Raw genomic sequence first — 12,748 nt, forward strand, 5'->3', positions numbered from 1 at the left:
AGGTCCCGCCCGCGGCGCGGCACGTGGGCTGCGAGGAGGAGCTTTGCCTAGTTTGCAGGCAGCGCAGGGTAGACGGCGGCAGGAGAAGCGGTGGTGGGCAAGATGAATGCAGGCTCAGATCCCGTGGTCATCGTCTCGGCGGCGCGGACCATCATAGGTGAGTGGCCGGCGGGCCCCGCGCAGAGTCCGAGGCGTCTGCTGCTTCGTCAGGAGCGCCGAGGGCCGGACTTGTGTAGGAGAGGGGCGTATGTGGAGGAAGCCGGTCAGGCCAAGCCATGGGGACCCGCGGGATCCCTGGAACCCCGCGCCTCCCGCGTTCCCTGACCTGGCGCTACAGCCCCACCCCCTCTTCCGATGTGCGCACTCCGTCCCTCGTGCTCAGATTGGCTCCCGGGATAGAGCCATCGCGTGGCCTGCCTCTTCCATTGGTTGGCTTAGGGAGGCGTTCTCCTCCGGGGCCCCTGATTGGCCGGCTCCGGGAGGCGCCATCAGTAATGCCTGCGGCAGGGGCGGAACTGCTGGGTGGTCTGAGCCCGGCTTTGGGCTGGGCTCGGGCTGTCACACAATGGCTGGAAGTCGTGACTTCGTCTCCTTCGTGCCGCATGGTTTTCAACGCCCTTGACCCGCCGGTTCCTTTTGTTTGGGAAGCATGGGGCCGCATCCAGTCCTTCGGATTTGGGGAAATAGAAAGGCTACAGCGGCGTCCCTAGGCCGTTCTGGAAGTCGCCTGTCCGGCCCTTGGCCGCTGCGAGTCGCACCCACCTTGACCTTGACTCAGACCAGCAGGTGTAGGAACGTGTGGGAGGAGAGGGCACTGCCTCCTCGCGGTGGCCTTGCCGAACAGGGTCATGAGGCCCCACTGCTCGTGGGTGGTTTCTGCATTACCCGCAGGCTTGTGATGTCCACGCTCTCCGCCTTTCTATTGTAGGTTCCTTCAATGGTGCCTTAGCTGCTGTTCCTGTCCAGGACCTGGGCTCCACTGTCATAAAAGAAGTCTTGAAGAGGGCCACGGTGGCTCCGGAAGATGTGTCTGAGGTCATCTTTGGACATGTTTTGGCAGCAGGTAACTCTCAGTGATTCCAGGAGAAGTCAGGCTTATTAGAAACAGCCCATAAACACACACACACACTCACACACACTCACACACTCTCTTACTCACTCAAGTTCTTGCCTCCATGCTTTTGCTCAGAGTTCCCTCTGTTAAGATTCCTCCTGTGGCCCCCTTCTTCCAGCCCTGTCAGTAGCTTCTATCCAGCTTGAGACTCAGCTTCTTGGCCAGGCAGGGTGGCTCCTGCCTGTAATTCCAGCACTTTGGGAGGCAGAGGAGGAAGTATCACTTGAGGCCAGAAGTTTGAGACTAGCCTGGGCAACAAAGCAAGACCCCGTCTCTACAAAAAATAAAATAGCCAGGTATGATGGCCTGTGCCTCCCAGCTACTGGAGAGGCTGAGGTGGGAGGATCACTTGAGCCCAGGAGTTTGAGGCTGCAGTGATTGTGTCACTGCACTCCATTCTGGGTGACAGAGTGAGACCCTTTCTCTAAACAAACAAAAAGACTTAGCTTCATTAATATGATTTTTGTGAATGAACTTAGACCACTGACCTACACTGCTTTTTCATTCTTTTTTTTTTTTTTTTTTTTTTTTGAGGCAGAGTCTCGCTCTGTCGCCCAGGCTGGAGTGCAGTGGCATGATCTCGGCTCACTGCAAGCTCCGCCTCCCAGGTTCACGCCATTCTCCTGCCTCAGCCTCCCGAGTAGCTGGGACTACAGGCAGCCCACTGCCTTTTCATTCTTAAGAAGCAGGGCCAGCCGGGCGCGGTGGCTCACGCCTGTAATCCCAGCACTTTGGGAGGCCGAGGTGGGCAGATCATGAGGTCAGGAGATCAAGACCATCCTGGCTGACTCGGTGAAACTCCGTCTCTACTGAAAATACAAAAAATTAGCCGGGCGTGGTGGCGTGCGCCTGTATTCCCAGCTACTTGGGAGGCTGAGACCGGAGAATGACGTGAACCCGGGAGGCAGAGCTTGCAGTGAGCTGAGATTGTGCCACCACACTCCATCCAGCCTGGGCGACAGAGTGAGACTCCGTTTCAAAAAATAAAAATAAAAAATAAGAAGCAGGGCCAGCCTGATGCATAGGAAAGTATGCCTGCTCCTCCTTATTACCTCAAAGTGTCATTCATTCAACAAAAATGTATTCAGTTCCTCCTATGTGCCCCAGACTGTGCTTAGTGGTGGGAGTATGGCTCTAACAATACGGGTAAGTTCCCTGCCCTCTTAGGGCTCAGTTCTGAGCTTGGAAAATAGGTGCCACATCATGCCCCTTGCAAATGGGGCATATCACTCCCTAGAAGAATATAGCTGAGTCCTAAGAGTGCCCCCATCTTCTGATTCTTTGGGTTTGAACACTTGTAATTAATTAATTTATTATTATTATTATTATTTAAAGAAACAGGATCTTACTCTGTCATCCAGGCTGGAATGCAGTGGTGTAATCAATCATAGCCCACTATAACCTCAAACTCCTGGGCTCCATGGTATCCTCCCACCTCAGCCTCTGGAGTAGCTGGGATTACAGGAGCAGGCCACCACACCTGGCCAATTTTTAAAATTTTTTTGTAGAAGTGGAGTCTGTCTGTTGCCTAGGCGTGAGTGCAGTGGCTGTTCACAGGCACAGTCATGGTGCACCATGGCCTTGAACTTCTGAGCTAGCTGGGACTACCGGTGCATGTCTACGAAGTTTAAGGCTTTTAAAGCACTGTGCTAAATGCTTTCCTTTCATTACCTCATTTAATCTTCCCCACAAGTCTGTTATATCCTATTATCTTCATTTTACAAATGAATAAATGAGTGTTTGAGAGATTAAATGACTTACCAGGGTCACAGTTTGAAGTGGAGCTAGCACTTGAACTTAGATCTGTCCTATTCCTTAAGCCAGATAACCTTCTACAGTCATGTAACGAATGTTTATTGAGCACCTACTTTGTGCCAGGCACTATTTTAGCAGCTAGAGATAAGCAATGTTCAGATCAGATAGAAATTCTCATTCTCATGAAGCTCATAGTATGCTAAATGCTAGTATTATTAATTATGTTAGCACCTCATTTCTTTCTTCTTTTTTTTTTTTTTTTTGAGATGGAGTCCCACTCTGTTGCCCAGGCTGGAGTGCAGTGACGCAGTCTTGGCTCACTGCAACCTCTGCCTCCCGGGTTCCAGTGATTCTCCTGCCTCAGCCTCCCAAGTAACTGGGATTACAGGTGCCTGCCACTGTGCCCAGCTAATTTTTGTATTTTTAGTAGAGATGGGGTTTCAACATGTTGGCCAGGCTGGTCTCAAACCTCTGACCTCAAGTTATCCACCCGCTTCGGCCTCCCAAAGTGCTGGGATTACAGCCTTGAGCTGCCATGCCCAGCCCTGTACCTCATTTCTTCTTTTTTTTTTTGAGATGGGGTCTCACTCTGTCGCCCAGGCTGGTGGAGTGCAGCTGTACGATCTCGGCTCACTGCAACCTCTGTCTCTCAGGTTCAAGCGATTCTCCTGCCTCAGCCTCCTGAGTAGCTGGGATTACAGGCATGCACCACCATGCCCAGCTAATTTTTGTATTTTTAGTAGAGAGTGGGGGTTCACCATGTTGGCCAGGCTGGTCTCGAACTCCTGACCTCAAGTAATGCGCCCCCCTTGGCCTCCCAAAGTGCTGGAATTACAGGCGTTAGCCGCTGCTCCCAGCCTGAGGCACCGCGCCGGGCCCGTCTTTTTAATATGTATATGATCCTGCATATGTTTTCAGTCTCAAGTAACCCTACCCGTTTTTAGTTTCCAGCCTAATCCCAGATTGATAACATTGTGATGAATATGATCTCTAAGTTTTTGTCAATGACTTATTTGCTAGTTCTTCCCCACAAACTCACCAAGGAAGAGTAGTAGGTATGAATATATCTGAAACTTGGAATAGAGTAACCACTGTATAAACATTTACCGTTGACTCTGATAACAGACAATGACAATTGAGAATATTTGAAACTTTTAACTCTATTCTCTTCTGTGCTACTTTAAGTAAATTATGTATTTCTTCCCAACTAAAGGAAGTCCCATAGTTGAATTATGAAAAGGTATTTGTGTTTCAGCACTCAGAATGAGAAAAAAAGGTATTTGTGAATTCTGAGTTTGTATATATTTTGTTATATAACCATTTAAGCATAGTCTAATGAATACTAAGCAAGAACAGAGGCCGGGCGCGGTGGCTCACGCTTGTAATCCCAGCACTTTGGGAGGCCGAGGTGGGCGGATCACGAGGTCAGGAGATCGAGACCACAGTGAAACCCCGTCTCTACTAAAAATACAAAAAAAAATTAGCCGGGCGTGGTGGCGGGCGCCTGTAGTCCCAGCTACTCGGAGAGGCTGAGGCAGGAGAATGGCGTGAACCCAGGAGGCAGAGCTTGCAGTGAGCCGAGATCGCGCCACTGCACTCCAGCCTGGGCGACAGAGTGAGACTCCGCCTCAAAAAAAAAAAAAAAAAGAACAGAACTGCTTATTATCAAAGGTTTTCCTTTTTAAGTAACCCCTTTTCTTCTCAAGTATCTTAAGCCATGATCTTGGGAGCAAATGGCCCTAGTTAGAAACACTGATAATGCCTAGGTTATATCCTGTGTTTATTGGACATAGGTTTGATAATGTTTATTTAAGCCCCCCCGCCCCGCCTTTTTTTTTTTTTTTTTTAGACGGAGTTTCGCTCTTGTTGCCCAGGCTGGAGTGTAATGGCCTGATCTCAGCTCACCACAACCTCCGCTTCCCGGGTTCAAGCAATTCTCCTGCCTCAGCTTCCCGAGTAACTAGGATTACGTTCATGCACCACCACGCCTAGCTAATTTTGTATTTTTAGTAAAGACGGAGTTTCTCCATGTTGGTCAGGCTGGTCTCAAACTCCCTACCTCAGGTGATCTGCCCTCCTTGACCTCCCAAAGTGCTGGGATTACAGGCATGAGCCACCGTGCCCAGCTATTTAAGCCACATCAAAAGATGAGGATGACACTTCTTTCTTAAGGTATTAATGACTTCTTTATGGAGGAGAAAGCTTATATCTATGAAATACCTACGGAGCAGCACAAGGCAGTATATATTCAAGGGCTAGACTGTGACAGGTGGAGAGTGTATACAGGCCTTTTTGCCTCCAGTGGGCACTTACCTGACCTGTAGGCTTTCAGAAGTGGCAGGTAACCCAACTGGCAATTTTACACACACTTTCACTGTGACCTTTTGTCTTTCTCCTTGATTGCTAAGAGTCCTCTGTGTTCCTCTTTCTAGGCTGTGGGCAGAATCCTGTTAGACAAGCCAGTGTGGGTGCAGGAATTCCCTACCCTGTTCCAGCATGGAGCTGCCAGATGATCTGTGGGTCAGGCCTAAAAGCTGTGTGCCTTGCAGCCCAGTCAATAGGGATAGGAGACTCCAGCATTGTGGTTGCAGGAGGCATGGAAAATATGAGCAAGGTAAGGCCTCTCTGATGAGGTGGCTTTCACTGACCTCACACCGAGAAACTCATCTCTATGCCAGAACAGAGTAAACTGATGCATAGCAGAGCTGGAACCAAACAGTGAACAAATAAACAGAAATGACAACCTTGTTCCCCACTTGAATGTGAATTATTCTTCAGTTTGGGTGGGAAATCCAGGTTGATAAAAAGTTTATCAACCAGTGTGATTGGAACCGAATATACTTTTTCTAAACTATTAATGAAGCGTGTAGTATTTTCTGAATTACATTCATAATATTAGTTGCTTGATGTCCTTGGTTTTAAATTTCTTTCCCATTGTGAGTAAAAGGCAAAAGACAGATGTTGCCACTTACCTTCCTGCACATGACAAGGAGATCCTGGGGACCAGACTTTTTTGACCTTTTCAGGGTATAAAACTTGTAAAAGAGGACCACCAAGTGGTGCCCTTCTCCAGTAGGTTTGTCAGGCACGATTTGTTTCACCAAGTTCCATACCTCAAATTGGCATAGCGGTTGAAAGAAAAAGTATATCCCCTGCTTCCTACTGAGGCAGCTCAGGGACCGAGGTGCAGATTCCCTAGATAGCAGCTGATTCAACCCAGCCATTGCTGAGATTCAGGAGGAGGCAGGCTAAAGGTAGCAAAAATAATCAGTGATTTTGATGGGATGACACTGACATCTGTGTAGTACTTTACCAGGTGCTTTTGTACATGTGTTCACAACAGCCCCATATAGGGTAGATGATATCATTCCCAGTTTACAGGTAAGGAAACTGAAGGCCAGAGCCAGCATTCAAATACAACTCTTCCGACTCTAAGTCCAGTCAATGACTCCATTCTAATATACCTGCTGTTGAGTTGGTGAGAGTTAAGACTGGCCGCTACTCAGAAATCCCTCCCGATCATTTAGTTAGCCTGATTATTCTCACTGTAGACATTATGTCATCCATTAAAATAGGTAACACATTGTTAGCTTTACTTAAGCCCTTAGAAGATTTCTTCATTTAACAGATAATTAATCGCCTCGATGGAAAGAATAAATGGGATTCTTAAGGAAACAGGACACAGAATGGGTAGGTTTGAGGGAGAATTGAAAATGGGTAGGTAGGAGAGTAATGGTTCCCAACAATAGGAAAGATGAAGTCTGCTAATTCCAGGGGTCTTTAGACCCTGGCCTGGCTGAGGACCTGGAGCTGGGGAGAAGGGCTGCAAAGGGGCCTAGATGAAGACTTAGGAAATACTAGATAGTTTTGAGTTGTATTCTGGGGAGAAGACTAATTACAACTAAGCCTAAATCCATTTTTATTTTTTAATTCTAGGCTCCTCACTTGGCTTACTTGAGAACAGGAGTAAAGATAGGTGAGATGCCACTGACTGACAGTATACTCTGTGATGGTCTTACAGATGCATTTCACAACTGTCATATGGGTATTACAGGTAAGGCAGACATAGCTGAAACTGTATTAGCTTTTAAAAGGTTAAAAAGACCATATAGTAATCTGCTTCTTAGGTGCTTTCGTCCTTATGGCCAGAGACTGTCTTAAGGATTTTTGTATCTCTTCTTTGATTAACTGAAGTGAAGTAAGTATTCTCTTCTTCGTGAACCCTTCATTATCAGAGAATGTTGGAAGTGGGAAGTACGTCAGAGTTCTTCTGGATCAACCCCTCATTTTACCAAATGAAGAAACAGGGCCCACAAATAGTGCTTGTGTGGCAGAGGTAGTAACAGAGATAAACCAGTTGTTTTTTTGGTACCTGACTGTATTTTTTGCACTACACAATTGGGTTGTTGGTCATTCATGTTGAGGGGTCCTGTGGTCTAGGTTTAATGGCAAAGCAACTGGGAATTCAAAATAACTCTTTTCTTTAGTATACATGTAAAACTTAGGAAACAGAATAGACATTTTAGAGTTAAAGAATCAAACCCTGAGATGTTAAGCACCTTGCTCAAATGCATGCAGCAATGGCTCTGGTTCTGTGTAACATATAAATAGGTGAAAAAGCTAATGGGGAAAAGTACAAGATTCCAAGAGGAAACTGTGTGCATGAATGCTAGGAAGGAAGAAAGGGCTTAGGGATATGGGAAGCAATGAGAAGCTCAAGGCATCTTGACCACTTCTCGACTTAGAGCCACAACAGAGAAGGCTATAAGAACACAGGCAGACCATGGAAGACACTGTGTGACCAACTGCCTCAACCATAACTAGAAGTGGTCATTAAAAATTCAGATCCCGAGCCCTTTCCAAGGTGTACTGTGGATTGAATTGTACTCTTCCAGCCTCCAGAACTGTAAGAAAATAAATTGCTCTTCTTTAGAAAAAAAGAAAAAAGCCTCAGGTCATGATGGAGTAATTGACAAAGATTAGACTTCCTACTATAAACAAGCATAAAACTTGTGAAAATATATAAAGCCACTGTTTTATATATGTCAGGTTTTGACTAATACTCATGTAAGACTGAGGTCCTTGAGAGAAGGGAAAACCCAACTGTCACTGTCTCTACCTGAGGCACTTCCCAAACTGTGTTATGGAGAGGCAGAGCCTAAGCTGGAAACAGTGGTCTCAGTGATCTGAAGAAGCAGAGAATTTGGGGCTTCTGAGATGGCTGGAGTTTGTGGGGCAGAATAAGGGGGAGAAGAAAAAAAGAGCTCCAGAAATCTGCAAAAGGGTCCCCTTAAGTCTTTGATCAAATACTAAGCTTGTAGATAATAGCTTACAAGGCCTAGTAGAAAGGAGCTGCAAGGGAGAGGTGAACCGGAGATTTTATGTATTACTAGGAGATAAAAGTTCTGGACAAGCGAGTGGAAACCTTACTAGGGGTAGGGCCAAAGCCACAGAGTAAAAGCTACTCTAGACCCAAACAAAAAAAAAAAAAAACAAGCCTCAAAAGGATCAAGGGCCAGTATTTTGACGGCTTGTGGAAACAAAACTCAATATATTCTCTAAAGATAATAAAATCCATATGTCCAACTATGTAGCAACTATAATGTGCAGCATGCAATAAGAACTTTCTAGGTACACAAAGAATTAGGAAAATATAGCTTACAACCAGGGTGGAAAAAAAACCACAACAGTCAACAGACCCTGCAAGACTAGAATTATCAGACAAGGATCTTAAAGGCTGTACTTTACAGATGTTTAAAGATACAAAGGAAAATATAATCTTCATGGAGGAATAGATGTGGACATCTCAGGAGTAAAAGGAAAAAATACAAACAAGAACCAAATAGAAATTCTAGAACTTGCAAAGTACACAATCTGAAATTAAGAATTCACTGGGATGGGGCTGGGCATGGTGGCTCACACCTGTAATCCCAGCACCTTGGGAGGCTGAGGCGGGAGGATTGCTTGAGGCTGGGAGTTTGAGACTAGGCTGAGCAACATAGTTAGACCTCATCTCTAAAAAAAAAAAAAAAAAAATTCTGAATGGCCTTAACAGCATCTTGGAGACAGAAGAAAAAGAGTCAGGAAGTTTGAAGATAGATCATATACCCAACCTGAAGAACACAGAGAAAAATAATGGAGAATAAATGAACAGACCAGGCACGGTAGCTCACACCTGTAATCCCAGCAATTTGGGAGGCCAAGTCGGGTAGATCATCTGAGGTCAGGAGTTCAAGACCAGCCTGGCCAAGGTGGTGAAACCCTGTCTCTACTAAAAATACAAAAATTAGCTGGATGTGGTGGCCCGTGCCTGTAATCCCAACTACTTGGGAGGCTGAGGCAGAAGAATAGCTTGAACCCAGGAGGTGGAGGTTGCAGCAAGCTAAGATTGCACCATTGCGCTCCAGCCTGGGTGACAAGCAAAACTCTGTCTCAAAAAATTAAATTAAATTAAAAAATAGGCCAGGTGCAGTGGCTCACGCCTGTAATCCCAGCGCTTTGGGAGGCCAATGCAGGCAGATCATCTGAGGTTGGGAGTTCGAGACCCACCTGACCAACATGGAGAAACTCTGTCTCTACTAAAAATACAAAATTAGCCAGGCTGGTGGCGCATGCCTGTAATCCCAGCTACTTGGGAGGCTGAAGCAGGAGAATCGCTTGAACCTGGGAGGCGGAGGTTGCGTTGAGCTGAGATCACGCCATTGCACTCCAGCCTGGGCAACAAGAGTGAAACTCTGTCTCAAAAAAATAAAATATAAATGAACAGAGCCTTGGTGGTCTGCAGGACAAAATGAATAGGACTAGCATGCATGGAATAGGAATCTCATACATAAGGAAGAGAGAGAATGGGGCAGAAAAAAACTGAAGAAAATTTCCAAATTTGGTGTGAAAAGAAGTTCAAAGACCAAGATGGACAAGGGAAAAATTGCACCTTAGCAAATTGTAGAAAAAAGTTAAAAAAAGATCATGCCACTGCACTCCAGTCTGGGCAACAGAGTGAGACTCTGTCTCAAAAAAAAAAAAAAAAAACAAGACTGAAAGTGAAGAGCGATTTTTAGATGAAGGAAAATGAATTGCCTGCACACCTACACTATAAGAAATACTAAAGGAGCCAGGCATGGTGGTATGTGCCTGTAGTCCCACCTACTCAAGAGCTGAGGCAGGAGATTGCTTGAGTCCAAGAGTTTGAGTCTAGCCTGGGCAACACTATCATAGTCTACTATGATTGCACCTGTGAGTATCTACTGCATTCCAGTCTGGGTAACATAGTGACACAACAACAACAACAACAACAACAACAAAAGAATAGCTTCTGGCCGGGCTCGGTGTCTCACGCCTGTAATCCTAACACTTTGGGAGGCCGAGGCGGGCAGATCATGAGGTCAGGAGATGGAGACCATCCTGGCTAACACGGTGAAACCCCGTCTCTACTAAAACTACAAAAAATTAGCCAGGTGTGGCGGCGGGCCCCTGTAGTCCCAGCTACTCTGGAGGCCAAGGCAGGAGACTTGCTTGAACCTGGGAGGCGGAGGTTGCAGTAAGCTGAGATATTGCACCATTGCACTCTAGCCTGGGCAACAAGAATGAAACTCCATCTCTAAATAAATAAATAAATAAATAGATAAATAGTGTAAATAAATACTATATGAAATGCAAAGCACTCAGAATAGCCAAAACAATTTTGAAGTTAGAAAATAGCACTTACATGCTCTGATTTTAACATTACCTATAAAGCTGTGGTAAACAAGACAGTGTGGTTTTGGCATAAGGACAGAGAAAGAGAACAGAGTTCAGAAATAGACCCAGACTTGTGCTCGTTTTCAACAAAGGCATCAATGGAATGAAATGGAGAAATTAAAGTCTTTTCAACAAATGGTGCTGGAACAACATATTACTCACAGGGAAAGATGAACCTAGATCCCTACCTCACACCCTATAAAAAGCTAATTTGAGATAAATCATGGATTTAAAAATAAAAGCAAAAACTGTAAAGCTTCTAGAAATATATATAAGAGAATAGCTTTTACAGTGTGCAGTGGCAGGTGCCTGTAGTCCCAGCTACTAGGGAGGCTGTGGTGGGAGGATCACTTGAGACCAGCAGTTTGAAGTTGTATAGTATACTATGGTTGATTTTGCCTGTTAGTAGCTGCTGCATTCCAGCCTGGTCAACATAGTGAGACATCATCCAAAAAAAAAAAAGAAAAAGAGAAACAGCTTGGTAAGTAAAGACAAGACATAGAAAGCAAAGCAATAACTTTTTTTTTTTTCTTTTTTTTTTTTGTAGAGACGGGTCTCACTCTGTCACCCAGATTGGAGTGCAGTGGCTCAATCTTGGCTCACTGCAATCCCCACCTCAGCCTCCTGAGTAGCTGGGACCACAGGTACGCACCACCATGCCTGGCTAATTTTTTGTATTTTTTGTAGAAATGGGGTTTCACCATGTTGCCCAGGCTGGCCTCAAACTCCTGAGCTCAAGGGATCCTCCCACCTCAGCCTCCCAAAGTGCTGGGATTACAGGTGTGACCCACCAAACCTGGCCAATTCTCACATTTGTAGAAGAGAGTTACAAATACGGAAAGGGAGAAGAATGTAGCTTGTGGTGTTAGGTTGCATTTTGGGGAACTCAAAATGCAGTATGAACTCAAGGTGTTACCATGAGTGTGTGTGTATATGTAAAATTATAAATAATACATATGAGGCCGGGCACGGTGGCTCAAGCCTGTAATCCCAGCACTTTGGGAGGCCGAGGCGGGCAGATCACGAGGTCAGGAGATCGAGACCATCCTGGCTAACACGGTGAAACCCCGTCTCTACTAAAAATACAAAAAATTAGCCGGGCGTGTTGGCGGGCGCCTATAGTCCCAGCTACTCGGGAGGCTGAGGCAGGAGAATGGCGTGAACCCGGGAGGCGGAGCTTGCAGTGAGCCGAGATCGCGCCACTGCACTCCAGCCTGGTGGACAGAGCAAGACTCCATCTCAAAAATAAATAAATAAATACATACATAAATAAATAAATAAATAAATAATACATATGGAAGTTTCTACTGAACAGACCTAGAAACAATGACAAACCAGTAACAACAAGCAGTCCTGACACCCAGATCTTCTAAATACATTTATCCACTAAAAGGAACTAAGGTTGTTTGGAGAAATGGCCCTTTCCAAGGCTAGGGAAGAAATGCTAAAAAATTAAGGACATGCTCGGGGACATGTCGAAAGTACACAGGAGGCAGCCTACGGGGCTTCCACTTTCCTGTAGTGGAATTTTGAACAATTTGAGCATCAAAGTCAGTAATGATAGTAATGGGTTATAACTGCCCAAATTTTGAACAATTTCAGCATCAAAGTAAGTAATGATAGTAATGAGTTATAACTTAATAAAATGAAAATGTATGAGTCCATCCTGATATAAATAACTGAATACATGGGAGAAAAGGAAAAGCTTTTCTTTATGGTAAAATGCCAATTAATACCTTACCAATAGAAAGAATGTTGGAGTTAGAAAGTCATGAATGAATGCTAAAACTAGTGGGTGAAAATATGATGGAGAAGATATTTTGATAATCTAAAAAGAACCTCTGATAAATTATTGATTACTTATAAATGAAAAAATGGTACCTTTAAAAGCTAGAAACCTGGTGAATACCAAACCATTTTAACCAAGTGATCAAAGATAACATCACCTGGGATAAACTGATTGTCATTTGTGTCCTAATAAGACTCGCTGAGAAAAATCATACTATCATTCAGTGGTATACCTGCCTTTTGGCAGAATCTTAATCTAATTCTGAGGAAACATCAGACAAATCAAAATTGATGACACTTAACAAAAGAACTGGCCCATGTTCTTCAAAAATATCAAGCTTAAGAAGCATAGTC

The 12,748-nt window shown here is 45.0% G+C and overlaps 1 protein-coding gene across 2 annotated transcripts in view; it reads left to right on the forward strand.

Annotated features, from left to right (window-relative positions):
- ACAT2 (acetyl-CoA acetyltransferase 2) overlaps window positions 1–12,748 on the forward strand; it is a 17,337-nt gene continuing 4,589 nt past the window's right edge. The window contains exons 1-4 of one of the 2 annotated variants that reach the window (XM_032161813.2): window positions 1–157; window positions 929–1,063; window positions 5,302–5,483; window positions 6,806–6,923. In XM_032161813.2, coding sequence (XP_032017704.1) covers window positions 103–157; window positions 929–1,063; window positions 5,302–5,483; window positions 6,806–6,923 — 490 coding nt within the window. In that variant the 5' untranslated portion in view covers window positions 1–102. Of the gene's footprint in view, window positions 158–525; window positions 789–928; window positions 1,064–5,301; window positions 5,484–6,805; window positions 6,924–12,748 lie in introns of those variants that run through there. The other variant, XM_032161822.3, reaches the window with a different exon arrangement.

This window comes from Hylobates moloch, unplaced genomic scaffold, assembly GCF_009828535.3.
Source record: "Hylobates moloch isolate HMO894 unplaced genomic scaffold, HMol_V3 SCAFFOLD_2, whole genome shotgun sequence".
Classification (NCBI taxonomy): domain Eukaryota; kingdom Metazoa; phylum Chordata; class Mammalia; order Primates; family Hylobatidae; genus Hylobates; species Hylobates moloch.